General features: G+C 44.2%; 1 protein-coding gene across 5 annotated transcripts in view; it reads right to left on the bottom strand.

The window, feature by feature from the left end:
* Nucleotides 1-25,469, bottom strand: part of HTR2C (5-hydroxytryptamine receptor 2C) — a 193,651-nt gene that overhangs the window by 5,262 nt on the left and 162,920 nt on the right. For 4 of the 5 annotated variants that reach the window (XM_042876871.1, XM_042876874.1, XM_042876875.1 and 1 more), the window contains one exon: nt 7,286-7,486. The exons of the other annotated variant lie outside the window; for it this stretch is intronic. In XM_042876871.1, the coding sequence (XP_042732805.1) occupies nt 7,286-7,486 (201 nt within the window). The remainder of the gene's footprint in view (nt 1-7,285; nt 7,487-25,469) is intronic. 5 annotated transcript variants of the gene reach the window in all.

Genomic DNA, 25,469 nt, shown 5'->3' with positions numbered 1-25,469 from the left:
AAGGAATACAGGCTTATTCATGAAGTATTCATCATGGAATTTAGTGTTATTGCTTTCATCAAAGGAAATGAGATGAGGTTTCACCTCATGGTCACACACAGAGTACATTCAGGAAGAATGATCTAGTTCTGGGGTATGATGAGCATATACAAGTCAGGAGTGCTGATGGCATTCTAAATCTCTGCATGAGCATGAGATTCCCCAGCAGTGACCACAGGGAACAAGGAGGTAGCAGCAGTAATGGGAAAATGCCTGCCACCTCTTTCATAACAAAGTGGGATTTAAAATAGAGAAAGCACAGAAAAGAGTGATCACCAGGCCTTTGCTTGCTCCTTCCTCCTATCCAGGAAAATCCCATTATTAAGCAGCAGGAGGAAGAAAGATGCCCTCCAAGGAGCTTGCCAACTTGTATTCATTCAGCTGCCGGCTATCCTACAGCACTACTGATGAACAGGCAGCATTCATCTCATCTCAAATGCCTCACACTTCTCCTTTGCAGCTCATTTCGTTACAGCAGGTACATGTTTTAATCATGGCTTCATAAATTGAACTCTTTAATATAAGCCTTATCACTGATTCACCCCACAATCTGTCCCCAGGGGAACCGAGTCAGTTGGGCAATGGGAGCAACTCTACACCCCCAACAGAGAGAAGTGAAGGGCTGTGAAGGTCTCAGATACCCCAGAGAGGTTTCCTTCTGTGGGAGGGTTCCTACAACATCACAGCTGCCACAATCCCAAATGCACAAATCTCTCCTTGCAGCCACAGCTCACAGCCTGACCTTGGTTTTAATAGCTTACCCCGATCACCGTGTGCTGCGTATACCAGTAAGCATCCCTGTGGCATCTGAACGAAGGTAAGCAGGAGTCCCTGCCTTGTTTCAATTCAGCTGTTGGAACGAGCACAGAGAAGGCATTATACTCCTCTTGACCCGAATCACCCACAGTACTAATGCTGTAGTTGCCACCGTTCACAGTTAAGAACAGAGATCATCTGCTCAGAGGGCAGCCAACCTCACTCCACCAGCACAGGGACTGAGCCAACCACTGCTCAGCTCTGAGCCCTGCTGCAGAACGTTCCCCAGACCTCATCCTTGCACCAAGCTGGCACACTCATCACCATCCTTACAGATGTTCTACCATTGCTGCTTCTTGTCATCATCAGAGCTGTTCTCAAGCCAGCAGAGCAGCTCATCAAACAGGGCCAAGACAATGCTGCAGACACAGAGTAACAGATGCTCTCCACAGATTCACAATTAATAAAACAAAACCCAAATGATTACCAATACGGCTTTGTAAAACATTTCCTCAACGTGTTCCAGAAAAAGCCAGGTAAAAAATCCAAATGTATAACTGACAGTCACGAAATGTAGGAGTAAATGAAAAACAATACTGTGTTTGTGTTCAATAACTTGTTTTCTTTCATGAAAGCCTATGAGACTGATGGAGATTACTGGAAAGGTGGAGTTTTTCATGGCTTTTTTCCGCTAAGAAAGGAAATAATTCTCATTCTGTTTCACAACATTCTTGTATGAGAAGAGATTTGATTTCCTTCAGGGATAACAATCTCAGTAAAGGAAACATGAGCCTGCTGTTTACTTTGCCTTTCCACACGTGGGATTCTCAGCGTTGAACACAAGTGGAGAAATGTTTTTCTGCTCATACCTGGGGGTGCTGGGAGCCCTTCCTGTGTCAGAACTGGATCCAAAGCCTGCTATGAACGATGGCGAGGGCTCTGCTAACGCAGGTGGGCTTTGGCCCTCACCATCACCCTCTTGGCATTTGTACACGATGAAAAGATATCATAGAATATCATAGAATCGCCCAGGTTGCAAAGGAGCACAATGCTCATCCAATTCCAACCCCCTGCTGTGTGCAGGTCACCAACCAGCAGACCAGGCTGCCCAGAGCCACATCCAGCCCTGCCTTGAATGCCTCCAGAGATGGGGCATCCACAGCCTTCTTTCGGCAACCTGTTCCAGTGCCTCATCGTCCTCTGTGAAAAACTTCCTCCTAAGATCTAACCTAAGCCTCCCTGTCTCAGTTTAAAACCATTCCCCCTTGTCCCATCACTATCCACCCTCGTAAGCAGCCATTCCCTCTCCTGTTTATACGCTCCCTTCAAGTACTGGAAGGCCACAATGAGGTCTGCCCAGAGCCTTCTCTTCTCCAAGCTAAACAAGCTAAGTTCCCTCTTTCACAGGAGAGGTGCTCCAGCCCTCTGATCATCTTAGTGGCCCTCCTCTGGACTCATTCCGAGAGCTCTGCATCTTTCTTGTACTGAGGGCCCCAGGTCTGGACTGCAGGAGAAACAGAGAGAAAGAGATGTGTGCCAGGCATACAGCCTATGACTGTCACAACAGCTGCCTATGCTGCAAAAGAACACTGCTGTCCATGCTAAATGCTGCCTGTTTAAGTCCATTTCTTTGCCCTCATACTTATTAGTAGGTTGACCTGAATGTTAGCAGCTGCTGTAACCTTGCATTAGTATTAAAGAACTGACTCTCCAAAGACTCTCAGAAAAAAAGAACACTAAAATAATTCTGTTTGGTTTCTTAACAGAAGTGTCTTGCAAAATGCCTGCATGCTTCTTTAATAATAACTAACAGACAGTGAGCAGCACAAACCCCAGCAGACAGCAGCCTCTTGACTTGCATTAAGAAAGAAAAGGCACTGGTTTTCAGGAAGCGAGCTCTTCAGCGGCAAATTGAAGGATGTCATCTTTTGAAGCATTCAAAAACATACAAATTCCATATTCCCCATATGTCAGCAGACTAATTGCAGCGCATTTCATGTGCTAATGCAGCAACAACGCACCTTCAGGGATGGATTAGGCCTGATTTTATCAAAGTGTTCTAACAGAACAACGGTGCCAGCCCTGTGTTGGTTTAAAGGCAAAGATAAAAGAGGGCAGAACTTTGAAGGATCTCCCTGCCTGCAAAGAGCACAACTGCAAACAGAGGAACGCAATTACTGCCTGTGCCTGAGCAAGCTGCTGACCTTTACTTAAACCTTGTAAGAGCGCTGAACAACCCAAGCCCAGAAGGAAAACTAGTAAATGCCAGTAGAAGACAAAAGAAATAAATGACTTTCCCACCTGCCCCTCTGTTTTGCTAAGTTAGTTCTCTTGCTTCGCTAAAATCACACAGCAATTCCTGACCTCATGCCCAGGAGCAGCAACCTCAAGTAGGACACAGCAGTATCTCCCTTTCGCCCAGGATTGCATCTGCTAGGATGGTCAATCCATCTTCTGCACAAAACACAGACTGTCACCACCTGCTGCTCTCTATGGTAAAATATTTCACTGGCGTTTGACGTCAAAATCAAACTAAGTTCAGCGTCCATAAAGAAATGCCAAGGCAGCTCCCTTGCTACAAACTCAGCTTTTCAACTGCTATGGTCTTCATCACCCCAATAACTGCTGCTGATGTGCCAGAGAGATTGATGCTCCCTTAGGAATCAAGCTACAGCAGCTCAGGCAGAAGAATGGCTTCAGAGAAAACAACCTTGTAGGCAATTTAAACAGACGGGAAACGAAGGCAGAAAAAGCCTCAGTGCTGCATTCTAAGCCATAAAGCAAGGTGATGACCAAGGGACAGGCCACAAATAGAACAATCCTGCTTAGTAAGAAAGGCCTCAGCAAAATCCTAGGAGTGCATTAGACTCTCCATTGGTTGACTCCCCCATTAGTGGTGTTTTGGCCAACTTTTCCATGATATCTGTCCAAAGCTTTGTTTGCTGTCTGGGGCCTGAAGTCTGCAAACAAACACATGGGTGTGCGATCTCATCCCCAAGAACAGCTGAATGGCAGCTCCTAGCAGCCTCAGCCATCATTTCCATGCAATATCTGTCTTTAGCCTGTAAGAAAAATACAACTCCTTTCAATACCAGCAATGCCACTCTAAAAATGTTCCATCAAGTGAGACAGGGAGAGGCTCAGCTGAGAGCTGAAAGCCCCGTAAGGACACTGTTAGGATGACATGTATGAAGGAGGCTGCACAGCCTGCATCTTTGATGGTGCTTTAATGCTTTTCCCTCTATCATGAGCTGTGCATGTAGAGTCTGGCTGCCTCACTGCCCCTTCTGAATGCTGCATGGAGATCTCCTCTCTCTAATCTAACAGGAAAAATGGCCCAAGGTCACCTTTTTCAGGGCAGGATAAGAGAGTCAGGTACACCTTTTAGTGTAAACCTTTCCACCTGCAACAATGCAAAGCCCGAAGCCAGGAAACATCCCAACTCTGCCAGCAAGCTCATCGCCATAGTTTATTTTCACTTTCAATTGTGTGGCCATTTCCGTTGCCTACATTTCTATTTGCAGCTTCTGCAGAGCGCTGCCACAAAAACCCTGTTCACAAGGCACTCAGCCCAGCACTCCACAGCACCCACTTTTCTCCACCCAGACACAGAATGTCGCTTTGGTTCTGTCTGCTCAGACACAGGGCAGCTGACTGTGATGCACTTTAGATGCAGAACAAAGAGGACATTGGAACAGATCCATTTGCAAAGCAATTGCCAACAGACGGGAGGACCTCTCGTGTTCCTCTGCTTCAAAACCCAGCCATGAGTTTCGGCTTGTGCAACCTGCCAAATTCATAGCTCAGTGATCAAAGAACCTCTATCATATATTTTGCTGCCAGCATTAATATTTCAGGAAAACGGAATGCAGAACTCCTCTATTCAGAGAGATGCCATGCTTTTGCCTTCTGATTTTAAATTCTGATCGGGGAACGGAATTCAGGATTCTTTACTTGGGATATATTTAAAAGCTTCTTTGGTCCAACTGAAGCAGAATTTGGGAAATACAAACTGACTGGTCCGAACTTTGTTCTATTTAGGAACTGTTACTTGATTTCATGCTGTGATGCACAGATTATTTTGTGATACTAACACAGAAGGGAGGTGAATTTGCTCAACCCATTTCATCCTCCTGAGAATGGTGTGTTTTCATCAGGTCTTAACAAGTGACTGGTGGGGTAAAACTGGTGGGTAACAAACCTGAGGTGGGTTCTTCTCTTTCATTTCATGTTCAGTTGATTCCTTTGTCTGTCACAATTCTGCATTGGTTTATGAAGTTAAAATAGTTATGCTAAATAAGTTAGAGACGTACCAAGAGTGCTTTTCTTTCCCTGCTAATACAACCTCATTGAGAAAGTCTGAGTAGATAGATAAATGCTATCACATGAATTGGGGATGACAGAAAACCAGCAGCATTTCAGTGCCCTGCTGCTCCACACCCTGAACAGAATTATTGATTCTGACTCCATCTTCACAAAAAGGCATGCAAGGAAAGACTTCCATGGATCAGCTGTATCTACAGCAAAAGGGATGAGCAAAACATCACCAGAATCCAGACAATGCAGACATCTGCTGAGAGATCGCTCACAGCTTCTTCCTAAAAGCCTTTGGATGCTGGGGATTAAATCAGCACCCAGTGTCTCACTGATGGCTCAGAAGCCACGCGTTGGCAAAAGAAAAGTGCCCTTCCAGCTCCTTTCCAAGCTCTTTTCACATCCTATTGTGAATGCAGAGTGCTCAGCATCACACAAGACAACTAGGTAGCCGTGAAGCAATTCAACTCCACAACAGAACAAAATCACCTTACCTTTCCCAGTTCAGTACTTTTGCCCTCAGAGAACAGTAGAGCCTGCAGTGCTCCTGATTTCCATCATCCTGAGCCATCTCCACCCTCGTAACTCCAGGAAGAAGCAGCCCTACACCTGCTTTCCATCTATTTGCTCAGGCCCCAGAGCTGTGTGCCAGTCTGCTTACTCAGTGAACTACACACGAAGTATTCTTCATCTGATTTCATTTGGACCCACCATCCAAACCACAGCTCAGCCCTCAAAGTGCCTTGTGCAGGCGCCCACGTTCAGCAGCAAGCTTATCCAAGGATACATCTGCAGCATGCAGGCAAAAATGTGCAAATTTGCTCCAGCAGTGGGAGCAGAATGGTCCCATCCGTGGGCTTCTGCAATGTGCTGCTTGATGCTGCTGACAGATGAAGGGCCCTGCTGGCTGCTCTCTTGGAGCTCCAGTGCAAAATGCTGCATGGGCTCAGAGCTGGCTTTGCCTGAGGGTCCTGCAGGAGAGGCTGTCTGCATGCAAACGCTCATGCACTGAATTCAGCACCTTTCTTTCCTATCTCAGAATGAATTTATTAAATCCAATGCAATTTTGCTGCGGGTTACATTACACGCACAGCAGGCCTGTACCACATGAAAACGTGTTCCTAACATGTTCCTGTTACACTTATGAAGAGAGAAGGCGTATTTCCTCTCTTTTTTTCCTTGTTTCCGTCAGCATTTTCCTTGACAAGCTTCATCAGAAGCAGACCCTGCAGCACCCAGACATCAAGGATCACACTACAACTGGAAAGCAAAAACCAGGAGAAGTTCAAGCACCTGAAGCATTGTTTTCCTCGAAATACCACTCAGGAACTGACAACTGCTTTAGGAAAGGAAAGGTAAACATTAAATACTTGTCAGACTGCTTTTTACTCACAAAAAAAAAAAAAAAAAAAAAAAAAGGCAATGCAACAGAAGGAAGAGGTCGTCCAACCTTTCTCACCTTGCCCCAAATGTCTCTTTTCTAGACCGCATGGAAATAATTCTACCCCAAATGTTTTCCTTCACATAATAAAGAATACTACCATCATCTTGCTATCATTTTTCCTTTTCTTATCTATTTTACTGCTGCTTTATTTACCACTTCTTTTTGTTTCTTATCAAGGTAACACAAAATTGTCATCTTTTATGCCTGCTCCTCATTCACTACGACTTCCAACTCAGCCCCAGCAACAATCTGGATGCAGTGGAATGTAATACAGGCTATAAAGCCTGCACCAGAGGCAATAAATACCTGGCAGTTAGCTGCCTTCAGGTCCACACTGCCTTACTTAAACTGCAAGAAGTTTAACTGCGGCAACAGCAGCGCAGACCTCATTTGTGTTGGCCGGGTTTTACGTTCAGATTCTTTGCTAATGCTATTTTCTGCTTTGTTTACACTGCAGTGTTACAGTTCCATTCCCTTGTTATTGGCATATTGATATGCACACAGCAGCAATGCTTCTGCATGGGAAGTGGTGGGATTCTGGAAAACGACCACTTACTTTTGGCACCCACCAACCACAACGAAAGATTTCTATTTCATAGTCATCATCTGTTATACTCAGTCATGCAGGCCAGGTAAATTAATTTGAGTACCCCCTTAAAAATCCTAAAGGAAAATCGGAGGAAGACTGTTATTCATTAAGACACAGTTAAGATCGTGAGCCGCATTGCTTACCTATGGATATGGTCCAAACTGCAGCAATTTTCATAATAGCCTTGGTGCGGGAATTGAAGCGGCTGTGCTCAATGGGATTGCGTATTGCTACATACCGATCAAGAGAGATGGCACAGAGATGCATTATAGATGCAGTTGAAAAGAGCACATCTAGGGAAATCCATATAGGGCACAACTGTTTAGGCAAAGGCCAAGCATAATCTGAAACATAGAGAGAAAAGAAATGAAAGGAAAAAAAGAAAAGGAAATAATTTGGGAAGCTAGGCCATCATTTCCGAGAGCTTTTGGGTATTTTCACTCTACAGTACCAGAAAGAGGTATGTGCACAAGGAGCAGACAAGGAAACCCCTCTGGGGGCATCCTGCCAGCTCCACAAACCCACAGCCAGTTCCACACAGCTGTTTTCCAAGACTCGTTGTGGCAGTAGTTAAACATGAAGAGACATTAATTGGGCAATGCCTCCAGGTGACCATTCCCATTGCCGTCCCCTTTTGCACTTTTCCCCACACGTTCTACCAATACTCCATTTAATTATCATTGGTTAATCACAGTTTTTCAATGGATTACATAGTGCTGGGTGATACGAGCTTTAATCAGATCGATTCTACTCCTTAGTTTCTGTCTTCCCAGGAGACAGGTAGCCAACAGCTCTCCTACTGACAGTCCAACCACCAGCCAACGTTTCCTACTTCTCTTAAACATTCTCCCCAGCTGGTTTCCCTTAAAAACAGAGCAATACTTGCCGCCTCACGTAGCTGCTGGGATTGAGTGGCTAAAGCTAAAAAATTGCTTTGGGGGTAGAACTGAGCGGTACTGTTTGGAGGAACAAGCAGACCAATAGAGAGCACTGACAGCCATGTCTGACAGCAGCTGGCACACAGCTGATTTGGGAGCCTGCGTTTGTGAATTAGTTTACTCAGGGCTGAAGCACGGCTTGAGAATAAAAGTGACCCAGAGAGATCCTCAGGAGGCACTGGTATTTCAATTAAAGCTCAGAGAAAATTGATTTTTGGATGATACTCCTGTGTGCTAATGCCCAGAATGGATTGCGTGAGATCAGTGGTGCGTCCTTGCCAAGCACTGGGCTTCTAGCACACATAGCAAAATAAATCAACAGTATCTACAGCAGCTGGAAACATGAGAGATTTCATAATAGTTGCATAATGAGATATTCTTGTATCTTCATTCAGAACACAGATATCTAAAGCAATCTTGAAGTCTACCCCAAGGACCAGCGACGTCACACTACAGAACCACTGTTACAGTCAGAAAGTTGCTACTTCATGTTATCAAGCCCAAATGGAAAGAGGGAAATATCAGGCTCAGAAAGCATATTTTGAAACAAATGACTCAGACAAAGAAAGACCCATATTACCTTACATGCAAAAACATAAGATGAATGGAAGCAGAGGAAATGATTAAGAATTGTCCTGATGGAGCCGATGAACACTTCTCAGGGAGCAGAGCAGAACAGCTCAAACACAAGAGCTCATTTAGCACTGGGAAATCCACAGAACTGCTGAGTAACTCACAAAACCCACAGCAGAAGAGCTCAGGCCTGGGGAGATATGCTTGCTCTTCCAGCAATTCTGCACCACGCCTGCTAGAGGGACTGACGTTGGATGGATAGGAAACTGACACTGGATGGATATGAAAGCAGCAAGCATTTAAGAGATCCTTACCAAAGGAAACAAAGTGCTGTGCAGCTGGAGCCTCTCCACTTCAAAAAGCACCTCTGCTCTAAACACCCATTGAGCTTGGTTAAATCGTGACTTCATGAAGCTATGATCGCACTCCAAGCCTCCTGTTCTCTGTTGCAATGAGCTTAGGACATCATTGCCATTAATCTGCAATTTTCAGAACTTTAGGTAAATACACGTCTGATTTGCTATTTTGTCAATGATGTCCTTTGAATTCCAGTTCTGCTCCCTGTCAGCAGCAGGAGGCTCGCACTGCTGCACACTTCAATGAATGCTCCAGGGGAGAGCAAGCCTCATCCCCTGCAGGTGGTACAGGTGCTCTTGCACAGCCCTGGGCTTTTGCTGCCGGCCCAATCTAAAATCCATTCAGTCCCCTTGCTGCTTTTGCATCTGAGTTGAAGAAAAGCACTGGGGAATGTGCTGTGATGGATGGAGCAGTACTGGGAAACACATTTGGGGCGACCATGGCTGTGCAGCACTCTCTGCCCAGAGGGATGCCAATGGGATGGCTGGGTCTCCCCTCCAGGCAGGCAGCCAGAACACCTCAGGTGTCCCCAGCAGGCTGCAGGCTGCCCTGTGTGTGGGAGCTCTGCCACGGCAGCAGGCACCTTCTGATTCCTGACAGTTACCAGATCTGGAAAAGGTTTCTACAGCAACCACTTTTCCATCGCTGTTGGATGATGAATAGCCTCTGTTCCTTCCTTTCAGCTAGCTGAACACTTCCCAGAGCTGATTCCCACTGGAACTACTTCTGCTGTTGCTGCAGACTGGGCAATGGCACTATACCCAAAGAATTTAGAGGAATAAAAGCAGCCGTGTTTATACTCATAGAGAGAGCTGAGGTGCTCTGCTGTCAGCTCTGGCACAGCATGAACCACCACCTGCCCTGGAGCAAAGTCCTTTCTCACACATAGCTGCAAACAGATGAGAGCAGTGGTGCCCAGAGTTAGCGCCCAGATAAGCTGTCAGGATGTGTGTAAAGACAAATGTGGTCTGAGAGCCTTCCTAATGGCTGACCCTTTCAGTCTGCATCCCAAGCCACTCCGTTGCGCTTCTGGCTGAAAAGGCAGTTAAGTGAGGAGATGTTTTACCTTCCCAGGAAGTTTCTTAAAATGATCTGCGATAATAAAATGTCTGGAAATGTGTAGAATGGCAGCTTGTCATGCATGATCACACCTTGATGTGAAGGGCAGGACATAATATCCTATCTCAGAACACAGTTGCTTCCAAGCACGGTGTGTGTGTTTGAAAAACACCTACACAGCGCATGAAGCCAGAGATCTGAGCCAAGGGGAAAAAAAAGTTGATGCTATTTCTGTTGAAATAAACGTACAAAACATAGGGAACGTATCCCGTGACTGAGTTAAGATGCAAAGACTGAAAAAAGCAATGTTATACATTTAAAACAATCTTATCCTCAAAACGGCTCTATCTACAGAAGGTAACATTTCTCTAATTAGTTCTATTTTCTCTCATTTCACAGAATTTCATACACAAATGATAGAAATTACCATATAATTAGAATTGCAGAGCACTGAGTGCAAAGAATTCTTGGACCACAGCTCTTCTAAGCTTTAGTAAATGCATCTCCAATTGAAAGCATGCATCTCAGTCTGAATTTGCCTCTGGAAAGAATGAAACGGTGCTAAGCACCTGGATAGCAACACCCGAATTCTTTGGAAGAAAAGTTTTGTGCTTTGAATTAATCTTTGCCATTGAAATCAGTCTAACATTAAATGCATTGGCTGGTAAACCTGATGGAAGGAAATTAGCAGGCCAGAACAAAGGGAGATATTTCTTCACCTACCGCATGAACCAACTGCAGATTTTTTTGCCTCCAGACATTTTATGGATGCTAGAAGTTTCCACTGGACAAATTCATAGAGAAAAGTATATAGAAGTCTATTGCAGTGATATTATTTCTAGATCAGAGGTTCTGGCTCTGATTAGGATAAAAAACCAATGCGTGGAATCCTATTATCCCATCCTATGTATCCTATCTTCAGCTTCCAGTGCTGAAGAGCATCTCATGGAACCCAAATGGCCAAGGTTCCTCATCTCATGGGAAACATGGGTCAAAAGACTCATATTGAAGCAGGAGTCACGGTAAAAACCCATGGTGTGGGTTTTTTTATTTACCTCCCACACTTCAATGAGTTGAACAAGCAAAATGCAGTTCCCGTGTGTCAACGAACAGCTGAGATGGCACTAAACATTGGCAGCAAAGTACAGAAAATCAAAAGCATTTTGGCAAAGTTGTAGACCATCTCTGTCTGCAGATAATTTGCTGTCAGATGAGAGTGCCCTTAATTTTTTTTTTTTTTGCGCTTTCCATCAAGAAAGATGGCAGCAATTAAATTTAATTGCTTTTGTCAGAGGTTTTATATGTATGGGTTAAAAGCGTTGCATAACATCGTTGTCGTGGTCATTGTGCACGAGAGTCAAAATTAGAGCCACTGCAGCAGGAGGGGGCTGAACAATCCAAAACACAGCACATGAGAGCAACATTAAACACGTGCAGTGGTAAAACAATTAATCCAGGCTGTAGGAGAACAGCTGAACCGGAAAAAAGCATTTGAACCTGTGGATGAAATGGCTGTGGGATTGCAGAATAGACTGAAGCTGATACAAGAGCCCCTTCTTCCTCCTCCCCAAAGGCTCCAAAACGATCTCATGAGCTTTCCACAGCTCTTTGTGCTCAGCTGGAGTAGATACCATTTGGCAAACACACACAAACACACCCCACGCTACAAATGGTCTTGCCCACTCTATTTACATTTACAAAAGTTGCTACTGTTTGTACATATTGACTGCTTTATAGCACAATCTGCCCCAGGATACCTCCAGGGAATACTCAATGCAATGCTCAGGGCAGAGCTGGTATGATGCTGGGTGACAAAACACCTGCTTACATCACAATAAAGCAAAGAGTTATGTAAAATTCATCACTGTCACTTCAAAAATTGTTCATGGCAAACACAGCGAGCTGCAGCAGTCATTTCTTTTCCAGCTGTAAACACGAATTTGGAAAAGGTTTCAGAAGAAATTTATTGTGTTAGGCCAGTGCTCTGTAACTGTTGTGACAGATAAAAAGGGGAAAATACCCTTCAAAATCACAGAAAAAGAAGAATAAGGCTCCTGATTACATTTTATATAAATAAGTATATACATATAAATCACGTATAGATCTATATGCATTACATACATATACATAAACGTATATAAAGCACACACTGAGAAAAACACAAAACCAAGAGGTGCAAAATAAGAACTAAAGATGCTTACCAGTTCAGATGCAGCCTCTCTTAACGCTGTTTGGTGGCTTCATCAAAACTTAAAAATCACAGAATTATTTCTTACACTGGGGTTCTGGCACATACTGCCTCATTTTAACTACTGATAGCCTCAAAGTAAGGGAATAAAAAATGGAAGGAAGTCATTATGTTTGAACTAAACTCAGTCCCAGCACCGTGCATCACTCTCAGCTGTTAAAATGGCAACAAAACATGGGCTCTCTATAATGTGTTCATTGAGGCTACCTTGGTGTATCTGAGAGGAGCAGCCCAGAAGGCATGGCCAAAAGATGACACTTTCTGGTAGATTCTGCATCTTTTCAAGATTCTCTTACCCACTGCAGGGAAATACACTACTGTGGGCTGTGGAAAAAAACAACCTTTGCCCCATGGCCAAGTGACGTGGTATATGGTGGAGATGGGTTGATGATTGGGCTTGATGACCTTAGTGATCTCTTCCAAGCTTAACGATTCTATGCTGAAGGTTGCTTTATCCCACTGTCACCACTAACTTGTTGCTACTGAAGCATTTTATGCAAGCACTTTCCAGTATTCACTACAAAGTTTCATGGAAGCCACAGGCTTCACAAAAATAGAAAGCTAGGGCTTTAACATTATTGCATTGCATTATTCCCAAGGGACTAAAGAATTTAAATGATTTTAGTCTTCTCTCTCTTATCTAGGAAGTGAAGTATTCCTTAGACCAAAATAGCATATCAGCAAGTGTAAAGCTACATATCTCCTTTTTGCTAATTTATTTCCCTCAAATTTATGTAGAGAAATGATTGAGAGACGTTCGTATCATCTTGAGAGTCACACAACCAGCCATGTCGAAAACCTCCACGTTCCTGAGAAGTACAGAACGTCCTGCTCAACCCATACAGTTCTCAGAGATTATCACCACGTCCACAGAACAGACCACACTCATGCAACCCAGATTCCTGGCTGTACGAATAGCTGATCTCAAGGGCAGCAGTGCCAATACTTCTGATTTCATCACCAACAGAGTGGAATTGGATGTTTCTCTGACATATTGAACTACTGGATGTTGGGTTACATCAGAGCTTAAGCTTTTAGTTTGTGTTTATCTGGAGAAAGCTATTTAAATCCCTTAACAAACATGTATTTGGTCAGAGCCAAACACAAGGACACAGTGTCCACACAGAGAAACTCCAGATGCAGCCACAGATACTCTGAGCAGGCTCTATATTCCAATACTGTGAGCCCCCAAGTGTCCCAGCAGATGCTCAGCAGAGGGTGGGCTCTCAGATAATATGATCACTAAGGGAGTGGAAGGTAAAAGAATTGACCAAGAAAGAGAAGGAGGGTGACACAACGTTTGTGACCACCGCTTGAACATCTGCACCTAGAAGATGATATTTTGCTATGGTGCCACACTACACAAAGGATTTGCTTGTGTCTGTGCTACAGCCCACATCCAAGTCATAGAATCATTAAGGCTGTAAAAGACCACTAAGATCACCAAGTCCAACCCCAGCCTTCCCCACCATGCCCACTAACCAGGTTCATCGGTGGCACATCTCTGCTGTTCTTGAACACCTCCATGGATGGTGATTCCACTTGTGCCAGTGCCTCACCACTCTTTCTGAAATGAAATGCTTCCCCTCAAAATAAGTTGAGACTGTCCCACTTTGGGAACCTGGACTAGCTCTGGTGCTGGTGAAAGGACACAAATGTATCCAGATAAGGTGTTTTCAGGTATTTTCTCAATCTGGCACACCTTGCATTATGGTCAGTATTTTTCCCTGTATCCTCAATACTGAGTTACTTATAAGGAAGAAAAGAAACACATTTCAAGGAACAGAGCATAACACGAGGCCAAATAGAGATGTGTAATTTCAAAAGCAGCCACTGGCTTTGCCTCCTGTTTGCTTACAGAATGGGAACAGGACACAGCCACCACTTTGGCTATGCTGAGTGTGGTGACATGCTAACAGCACTCCAGTCCCAATGCAATGTTCAGCATGCACAGAATCACAGAATCACAGAATTGTAGGGGTTGGAAGGGACCTCCAGAGATCATCGAGTCCAACCCCCCTGCCAAAGCAGGTTCCCTACACCAGGTAGCACAGGTAGGCATCCAGGCAGGTCTTGAACATCTCCAGAGAAGGAGACTCCACCACCTCCCTGGGCAGCCTGTTCCAGTGCTCCGTCACCCTCACTTAAGTGCTTTGACGGATTTAGGAACATCAAAGCTGTCCAGTAAATCAGCTCTGCTTCTTACTGTGCAGCACACCTTCCTCAACCACAAGACAGCTATTAGGGACAGTGGGTTAATTATCTGGCTGAGCTGCTTGCCAGTGTGAGTCACATTCTTCTTGCCTGATGAGGTTAAAAGCCAGCACGAGCAGTCTTTGGTAAAGTGTGCTCAGTAAAACTGACAAAGCCAAGAAATCACTTCAAGCAAAAGAGATAGGCTGTATTTTGGTCATGCTCAGAGATGTCTATTTCCAATTCCAAATATCTCAGGAGGACTTGCAAAATGCATTCCCTTTTCAACTTCCTCCAAGCCCATTGCCATGTCTGATTCTTTACTTTTGCACAGACAGAAATGGCAGCTTTGGGAATGCTCCAAAGAAACAACTGCACAATACTATTTCTAGGGTTTTCTAGGAAACCCGAAAGTTCTGCTCCAAATCCATGAGTGCCACCTGCTGTCCTCTGACCACTGAGTGCCTTTTTGACTACCACACCCTGGCTGCTTCTGAACGAGAACAGATGTACCTTTCACTGTGGGAGAAGTACCAGTTTGGAGTTCACCCCTTCAGAACTTCTGCTGTAGGAACCTGAATAGTGATTGAACATCTTTGGTGGCTTTCACACTGAAATAATTTGCTAGCCCAATGATTTTTGTACTACTCACTTATTCCAGCCCCAGAACCATCACCATGGCAGAGCAGAGGAGCAGTTTAACTTGGACACAGCTTGTTGATAGCTGCCCATGCAGGATGCTCGAGCTCTGTAACCATAGGAGGGAATGAAGGCACCTCCCTTGAAAGTGCAGGCTGAATAGCCTGAAGAAACTACACATCCAGATTTGGAAGTGTATAACCCAGAGAGCTCAGTGACACCAGCAATTTGGTGCTTCTCCATTTTGTGAGCACACAGGAACACTGAAGGCTCCTTTTACAGGCCTGGAAAATCATTTTCCACAGCAGGACAAGGTCTGGAAGCAATATTAGCAACGTGGTGCTTGCTGGAAAGCACATTTCTCTGTCAGCAGCACAGCAGCTTTACTAGACAGTCCAGACACCTGCAGGACACAGACATGCAAGAGGAGACCCCCTGGCATGATCTGCTCCACTTCTGTAACCACAAGAAAGTTCCAACTTTAAAAGCTCTCATCTAATCGAGCCTGCCTGCATTGAGCTACAAACAGAACCACACTGAAGACATCCTTACGTTAAATCTCGGAGAGAAGACAGCTTGCAGACTTCATGTTGGCGTGTTGCAATGTTTCTTCCTTTCTCATATTCACAAGCCTGCAGACTGACTCTCTCCTCAGCCCAGGAGCAGGATATTGACAACAGACTGAACTTCTGCCACTCCTGTAGGATTTCTGACACGGCACAAGCTGGAATCAGCCCTTCAGTCCAAGCAACTACCCAGTCATTGGGTTTGACAGCCCAATTTGCAACGCCACAAAATAGCATGCTAAAGATTACTATTACTGTAAATAATTTCTACTTAAGGGGAGATTTAGATTGGATAGAAGGAAAAAGTTATTTGCAATAAGAGTGGGGTGGCAGTGGCACAGGTTGTCTAGAGAGGTGACGATACCCCATCCCTGCAGGCACCCAAGGCCAGGCTGGATGGGCTCTGAGCACTGATGGAGCTGTGGGTGTCCCTTCTCAGTGCAGGGAGTTGGACCAGATGGCCTTTCAGGGTCCCTTCCAACTCAAACAGTTCCATGATTCTATGATCAATTAATCCTGACTTCACATCCCTCCCTAAGACTCAACGTAGGTACATTGCTTGCAATCCTGAGAAGGATTAAAGACAGCAGTACTGCAGGACGTGATCCCGTTTCACATAACAACATCTCAGCATGTTAGAACATATTGCACACAGGCAACATCAGAGACAAGGTGAAACTTAACATATGACCACCATTTGGGAACAACTGAACTCCTTCATTTTTGAGATTTGCAGAAATTGTAAGGCCCATCGTAAGTTCTATTAACATGAAGTTGAAGTTTAATTTAATACGGGTAAATGAGGTGTGGGCGTACTGATGTATTAGAAACAATGCTATTAGCCAGAAAATTATAGTGGTCTCATGAGGTAGAAAAGGAAACTAAAGAAATGATATTTAGTGAAGTTGTATGATTGGGTGTTTTTTTTTTTATAGACTTGTTTTTGCTTTGCAATCAAGTGCGACATTATTCTATTATCATCGTTATACTGTTATTACAATGTACTTGCAGTTGATTACAAATCAAAGCCAGTGATAACTATGATAATAAAATAACATGTTAACATAATAATCTAGCAAAACATAATGAAGTGTTGCCATAGATTCAGCAGATGTAAGAGAGTGATATGGGTACCCTAGTAGAATAGTTACTTCCAAGATATTTAACACAGTGTGGTCTAGGAAACACTTGAAAAAGAATCTATATGGAAAGATGATAAAGTAAGGTGAAATGGGTATATTTAAAAAGCTTCATCTTGGAAGCTGTTTTTCTCATGTTTGTGCTTTTCAACATCAACTTGCCATGTTATGCACAACAAATAACCCTGTTCCACATTTGTGCATCTGGGATGCAGGCAGCTATTTAGATTTCAACAGTAAAAGCATACTCACAACTTTCATCTGCTGCTGTGTTGATAAGCAATCTCTCTTTGCACTCATTTTTGACAAGCTGATCAAAAGGGATAAACAAAAGGTTCAGAATTTTACCTAACAAACTCAAAATTTACACAGCAGAAAGAGAAGCAGTCACCTTTCAGAACAAACACGAGGACGCAGCTCCACTGCCTCTTAAAACCAGTCATCAATATTAATAGTTGTCAGATATGCATTTACTGTTTTCTGCATCCCAGTGGGTGCCAAATAGGTATGGTAAAAGCCTGTCATACAATTTCCATATCTCAGCAACACCAAGACCTTTTCCTACAGCTGTCTCGTCTGATTGTGGGTGGAAGTAGACTTCTATAAAAACAAACAAAACACCTAAAACTTACCTAAAATAAACACATCACAAAAGATTATACGTCATCAGAAGGTGGAAATGAATTGGTCAGGGTAACAACTGGTCTATTCCGATATCTCCAACACAGTCAGACAAGAGAGCCTGCAGCCAGCACGTCAACAGGAACAGAAATCAAACCACCCAAGAAACAACTGAGAATCAGCCGAATTCGACCAACAATTCTGTCTTGCCCACAAAATACTGCGCCTTTTACATGACTAGAGGGGTGATTAAAGCCATTCCCCTTGTTTCAACTAAAAGATGGGAGATGAAGGTTAAACGTTGGGGAAATTTTTCACAGAGAAGTGGTGAGGCCCTGCACTGCTGACCAGAGCTGTGGGTGCCCCATCTCTGGAGGTGCCCGAGGCCATGGACTGGTGGGGAACAGCCAGCCAGGGGGTATGGAGCTGGATGATCTTTGAGGTTCCTTCCAACCTAAGCCATTCTATGATTCCATGATAGGATTATTAAAAAGTGAAAACGCAGAAGAGACTGGAAGAAGTGGACTATATGTTTGAAACTAATACACGAATCCAAAGTGTTGATACAGCACATATTGGTAATCACAGCCTAGGCTCCATGACAAGTTCATGCACAAATTCCCCTCATCTCATTAGCATCTTTAATGACAATTTGGCAGAAAAGAAAGAGAGGATTATATTTTGTCTCTCTTGTGAGTTGCCCATTCAGAAAAGGATTGTATTGCGTCAATAAGGCTGTGTGCAAATTAGTGCAAGGCAGAGAAATTGGCATGTGGCCCTTTTTCCATCAATGTAATTTCCATTTAATTACTGCGCAAGCCGATGAATCACATCAGAGCCTCTTTCCCAGCATGTGCTGATAAAACAAGAAGTGGGAACTTAATGCTATTGTTACTACTACGTCTCAGGGAGGTGAACTACCCTACAAGGGTATTTGTGCTTATTTTAATGATTATTAGGGAACTGTAGAGTCAGAACTTCCAGGGATATGCCACATGAATTAGAGACTTTAAAAAAATCATTTGCTCTGATGAATTTAACGATATCAATTCAGCAGACAGATGCAAAAGGAAGTAGAAAAAATTGAGTTAATTCTGAGTTAATTCATACTATCCTGGAAAAGTTCATAATTCAAAAAACGTATGAGATGGGTATATTTATCTTACAGTAGATCTAAGTGCTGTTCAGAGGTTTCGCCTTGCTTTTCTCATGATTCCTTTTCTTTGTACAGCAGAGGTCTATACTATCTATATATGCAGCCTCCTGAACAATGACAGTGATTTTTCCATGCTTTTAAGCTCAGAAGATTTGTTGATCCATTTCATACACTTCCACTGACAACGTTTCACTGGGGTCTTGGCATATCACCATCACTCAGGTGGAGCCGTAAAGCAAGAAATTTTCATACTACTACATCTACCACACAAAGAGCATTAAGGACACCACATGCTGAAAAGAAACCATACCAACTTTCACAAACCTCTGCCTGTAACACAGCACCGTGGAAGCAACAAATATCGTAGGACGTACCCCAAAAAAACAAAATGGTGGCAGGAAGCACATATCTACATGCAACAACAGTCTTCCCCAGTGAATGCAGGGTGTAATTCCCACACAGAACAAGGATGAAACAGTTCTATCGGTTACCCATCAAGTCAGGACTGAGTATAGAAATGCAGTTGACCAAGCCTGGAGTAGTTCAGCCTTGCCCCTAAAGCTCTCTAATATCTGCAGCTACAGCCAGCACGGGAAAATGAGCCATATGTTAATCTTCACAACAGAGGGCAAGTAGGACCATTCCTGGAAATGTAACTGCTTGTTGGCAAGTGCAAGGCACACAGCTAACTTGCTCCTCAGCCCAGTATCGTTCTGCTGGGGTTAGTGAGAGGAGGGAGCAAGAGCTCAGCATGAGATAAAACGTCCACAATATTTAGTGTGTGAAAGTGTTGCTGGGGGAAACAAGGGCCTTTATGGCAACAGAAAATAGGAGTGGTTGTACTAACTGGTGTGGGGTATTCCTGATGAAACCGCTGAGATGCACCAGCCAGCCTAGCGTGGTCATCCCTGTGCTTTAAATGCCAGCTCACTTATTCACTGTACGTAAATGCAGGACGTTGTATTTCCCACATCTCTAAATTAACTTAATGTTTGGAAAAAAGTCAGGAAAAGTGACTATCTATTTCTCCTTGCTATTCTATGGAATTTATTCTCTCTCGGAATCCCTCTGTTTGCAGAAATCAATAGAAGCAAATGTCAGTCCGCAGGCAGCTCCCTTCCTTGCTGAGCAGCTGCTGCTGGAGCTGCACACTTTGCCGTGCAGTTAGAGAGGCAGGGAACACATTAACTGAGCTGCTCTCCAGATGGCCAACAGATTTGGAAAACGAGGGAGGCCTGAGCTGCAGCTGAGGTTTGCAAAGGGCCACCAGGGTTGGGGCGAGCGTTCGTAGCCAAGAAAGTCTTTGCAAGAAGTTATCTCAGGTTAAGATACACAGACAGATGCGGTGCCATACGATAAAATGAACTCAGCCTTTGCAAAACGCCTGGAATTCTCATTAAATCATTTCCCTTCATTTTGAGACGTGTGTTTCAACACACCCAGGGGTGGCCGTGCCTCACCCAAGAGCAGTGCTGCTCTCTCCCTCCCAGATGAGGCTCCATCTGCCCATGGGAAACACGTCAGCTGTCTTGGTTTGACTGGTGAGCCTGGCAAACTGCCTGGCACCTTTACAAAGCAGCAAATTCATCTCCAGAGCTGTTTATTGTCACAGGGTCTTTCTGCTCCTATATAACAATTCTGCTTTCTCTCACTGTCTTCTATCAATTTCTGGTTTGCTACAAAACATGTAACTTTATATTTCTCTTCAACTCGTAAAAGTTAATTACAATGAGGCAACGCACTTACTGAGCTACTACTGGAGCTAACAGGCTACTGTCATAAAAAGTAAACAAAAAATTCATGCATTTTAAAGCACATTTAGCTTCACTGATTTAGAAGCAAATTGGGCATGAGATGATTGCACTGACAGCGTTAAAACTGCTGCTGTATTTAAACTGCCATCAGTTCTCCTGTAAAACAAAGATGTAACTATACTCACTCTGGGTTTTGGGGCTCCACTTACCTTATCAAGCCCTTAGAATGCTGCTGTTTTTAAAATCTTTTGCATTTTTCAAACGTTTTGTAGCAAAAGGATGAAATTAAAAATAGAATTAGATCAAAATCCTTACTTGTGTTACATAACAGAACTTCAAGGTGCATATTCAGACACATTCTAATGAGCCACACTTGAACACACAGGTTTTCTCTTGGATGGGCAACTCTAAAACTTCACTGGGCAGACAAGACCTGCCTGTCAAATATAGAGTCTAAAATATAACTAATAGCTCCCTGGTTGGATACAGCTTATGTGTTGTGGCTAGAATAGAAAACTATAAGGCCATAAATTCAGCTGGTGCAAGTAGGAATTGCTCCATCGAGATCATTGAGAGTAGGTTTACCTTTTCCATTCATTTTAGGAATCTGGGGAGAGGCTGAAGCTGGACTCCATTGTCTACACTTGGACTGCCAAGGAAGCACCTTCCCAAATGCAAAAGAAAGTGAATGTCCACTGAAACTGGAAACATTCCTTCCTATTCCATTCCTTTATGAATAGGCTCCCCAGGGAGGTGGTTGAGTCACCACCCCTGAATGCATTTAAAAACCATTTGGATGTGGTGCTCTGGAACGTGATTTGGCAGTGAGTTGATAGGGCAGTATGGTTAGGTTGTGGTTGGACTTGGTGGTCATGAAGGTCTTTTCCAACCTGAGCTATTCCATGATTCTGTGATCAGGACCTGCAGTCTGAGAAACGTTCCAGGGCACTGAGTGTGTTAGGCTGTTTTACTGCCACAAGTGCCAGCTCATTGCTCTTTACCTACATACATCACAAACTTTTAATGGCAGAGTCACCCGTGCTTTGTGTGCATTGTAGTGGTAGAGATTTCCTTATACTCAGAGGAGACCAGCAAAACCTCTGGGAGCCTTCTACATGAAGGGTGCTGCTGTAGTTGTGCCAAGAGGTGCAGCTGTCACTGGGCAGGAGGAGTGTAAAGAGGACTGAGGAGGCAGAGAATAACTCTGGCAAAAGCTCCAGCCTGTCTGAACAAGCTGCCAATATTTCCCCTGATCTTACTGTGTTCAGGATGTGCATTCTGCAAGAAGCCATTCCCCAGATCCACCCATAAGCATGGGGAAAATCACAGTGTCACCAACCTGCAGGCTGCTGTCACTGATCACAATAAAGGAGGCAGTAAAATAACATTTAGACAACAAGATCCATGGCGTTCTTCAGCATTCCTGTTTCACTTTTCTACATTTAGAGGGGAAAAGAGGGACAAAGGGAAGGGAAAGGGGAGGAATAGCTCTTCTCATTTCTACTTGACAGCTCACCTTTAATCTAAGATACATGAATTCATGCTTCCTTGCAGCATTTACCAGATGAACACAACCAGCTTTGTTCAGGCCCTCCTGCAGGAGCTACCATCCTCCAAAAAGCCTGCCAAACCCTCAGGGCAAATGAGTGTGCAGCATCCCTCAGAGCCTAGGGAAATCAGGTCCAGGATGAGCTCAGCAATGCCTTGAAGTTATTGGGTGGTGCAAGCATGGATTGCATACATCTGCCTCAAAGCAGCCGTGTAACCCTCTGTGTGATCAGGCCTCTCAACCCAACCCAACACAAACAGCAGCTGTGGGTGGTTTGGTGCTGTTTTCCCTTGTGCTGAGTCCATGCACAGCAGCAGATTGGGGGCCGAAGGCTCCATTAACCCACAGCAGAGAACGCAGCCCCCTGCTTAACAGCAAGAGGTGAGGAGAAGCAAAAGAGCATGTTTACAAATAGGAAGAAAATATTATTCTCTGGTGTTTTCTGCTAAAGCTGGCATGTGGGCAGGATCCTCTTGTCAATGGAAACGAGCACAGGAAGGATAATAATAAATATTGCTGCCTACACAAAGAAGAAGGATGAAGCCAACGCTGAGCGATACACAGGCAGCACAGAGAAGAGAAATAATATGAAAGAGGCGAGCAGTAAAAAATTTACTGGTGATCATTCTGCCTCTGTATCTGACAGCAGAAATTGGTCTTCAGAGCCCCACAAACCGCTGCTCCACAATGTGGATTATAGGTGAGCTTAAATTAGTAATAAGGACCTGACACAAAACCGCCGGGCTGTATGCATAGCAGGGGAGAGAAGAGAAATTCAAGCTCTCATAAAGCTGGCATTGATTGACAGCCGAGCACAGAGATCTGCTTCTGGTCCCACAGCTTTGGCCACTTCCCATGCAAGTTTCTCAGCAGCATTCAGGGGACTGAAATACAGTTGGAAGGCCCTGGTGATTACGGTAGTGGCTACATTTTTGATATTTCATAGAATCATTAAGGCTGGAAAAGACCTCTAAGATCAAGCCCAACTGCCAATCCATCATGATTAGCACAACAGGTCACTGCAGAGCATGCAGAATGGGGACACAAACTCCCTCATACTACACAAATAGTCCACCAGCAATGAGGGTAATCCTGATCCTCTTCGAGCTTTCCATGGGAGGAATGCTGTAGAAATGAATACACTTCTGCAGAGTTCTCAGTTTCGGAAACACACCATATTTTAGTTTAAAAACTATATTTACACAGAAGGATTTGAAGCATCTCTAGCTGCCATGATATGTCATCATGGGGAGTTGTGCATGTGTGGAGCTGACTGGACTCCTGAGTACTGGGTTTGGCAGGTGGATGGCAAAGACATTTGGGTACACAGCACAATGGAGACAAGATTTCCATGGGCTACAGCAGAGCAGGAAGAGGAGAAGCAGCTTTGCAGAGGGAAGCATTCGCTTCCAGAGCACGTAACAAGTAACAGCCCGCGTTTTCAAACAGACAGAGCACACAAGCACACCTTGTGCCATGTAACCTTCATTCCTGCAACTGGAGTTAATGAAGCTTTGCTGAGAGCAGAGGAGGGACACTTGTGCATTTGTTATGTTGGTTATTAACACCTAGTTCACTTGTCCTACCTTGGGAAACAGATGGCAGCTCAGGCAAGATGGATATCAGGATATCACAGGGGCTGGGTGATAGTGATGGTTGGCTGCTCCTTGGCATCGTTGTCCCACAGAATTCATTGTGGCTTTGGCCCCTACATGTTGCACACAGCAGAGCACAGCCTGATTGGGGGTTTGGGGAAAGACTCAAATCTTCCTTCCAGACAAACACAGCAGGAATTCAGACACAAGGAGCAGCCTGGATCCATCACAAGTCTCAGTCTCATTCAGTACAGGGCCAAAGAACCGACCAAGAGGCTTTGTTCCCACCTTCCTTGTGGGGCACAGGATTTCCGAGGGGGCCATTCAGACCAGTGCTTGGGATGTGCTAACAGCAAGCTCTGCCAGCTCCGCTCCCTCCTCTTATTCTGAAATATCTCTGTGTCAGTCACAGCCCACTTGCCATGATAATACTGCTTCTCATTGCAAATTTAGCAGCTGCTGTTGCTCTGCGTGCTCACAGTTCAGCTGAGGAAGGGACAGATTCATCCCAAGGGAGAGAAAAGAGCTTCCACACCGAAGATTTAGAGTGGGTCCCACAAAATTATTTAGGAAAAATTTACAACGCAAGCCAAGGTTTTACTAAAATCTGAATTTTTATGGGGCTGCTTCCTATTATATTAAAAGTGACAGGCTTTCTAAATCTGCCGGCGAAGCTGCAGCACACACATAAAAACAGCTCAGTTGCCACTAAAGGACATTACCATCTGCCCAAACAACTGAGAGCAGGTCAGACATTGAAAGCTGTTATAATTTTCTCTCCTAGAAGAAAGATATATCCTGCAGGTGTTGCTTAGAAATGATACAAGACCTCCCCAGGGAGCTGGGTGCCTTCAGTAGCAATATTTGCTCTCCCCAACTTTCAGCTGAGATTTAATTCACAAGTCCAGTAAACCCAAAGTAATGCTTTATTATCAATTCCTCTTTGTTCCTGGTCCACCCAATGTTTCCAACTCATCAGTTAAACAAACAAAAAATACCCCAACTGAACGGATCCAGCCCATATTGGTGCCATTTTGCAAGAATCAGATTTGATTTCACATCTCTCATTACAGAAGAATTTAAAAGCCTTGAGGTTTTCAGCCAAAATATAAATATGAAAATGTCAAAGAATGGGAAGGGATTACAAATGACTAGAATCAGTCAAATTAATAAAAGCATTAGAAAGGCAGCAAGAAGACTACAAAAATACTTTAGAGCATTGTGGTCTCTATTTCCAAGTGCTGCACCTTGCTCAGATGATGGCACTTTCCCCACCAGCCAGGCTTCCAGTCTTCATTGTGCTACATCCAAAACAAAAGTTTTAAGAAAAACTAAGAATGGGATAAAAAGGTAAAAATAAGGCATGGATAATCTTTGATGAGATCAGAAATGAAATTAAGAAGAAATCTATGTGAATGGAGCAAGGCCAGCCCTCAATATAATGATTAAAAGATGAAGGCTCCTTCTGGAAATGGTTTGGGAACAGACTGATGCTAATACAAATGACCAAATTCAATCGCTGCTGAGGAAGGACACGTAGCATCACTCCTTCCTCCTGCCAGATGCCATCATTTGCAGCCCTCAGCTCATATGCTGGTTTCAGCTCTCCAAACTTGATTCTCACTTGAGCAGTAACTTACTCAGCAACGCCTTGTCCTTGCCTTGCTCCATCAGCTCTCCCTGCAAGCTGCTTGCTGTTTGTGGGGAGCACCACTGCAGAAAGGCAGAGCTGGATCGGGTGAAAGGAGATGGCAGAGGCAGCTGTTGGACTGACAGCTCCTCCTGCTCCCCCCCACCCTTCCTCTACAGAAGGCTGCTGCAAGCGCTCCGCACATCTCTGTCACTGCATAATAATGATGATAATTAGCAGTAATAACAATAATCTGGATGTAAAGCTGCTCCAGCACTTGGTGCTAATGGAAGCTGCTTCTAATAGCAGC

The sequence above is a fragment of the Lagopus leucura genome, unplaced genomic scaffold (assembly GCF_019238085.1).
Source record: "Lagopus leucura isolate 7727_CA_CO unplaced genomic scaffold, USGS_WTPT01 Super-Scaffold_100016, whole genome shotgun sequence".
NCBI lineage: Eukaryota > Metazoa > Chordata > Aves > Galliformes > Phasianidae > Lagopus > Lagopus leucura.
The sequence above is the reverse complement of the archived record's forward strand: the minus strand, read 5'-3'. Positions and strand labels throughout refer to the sequence as shown.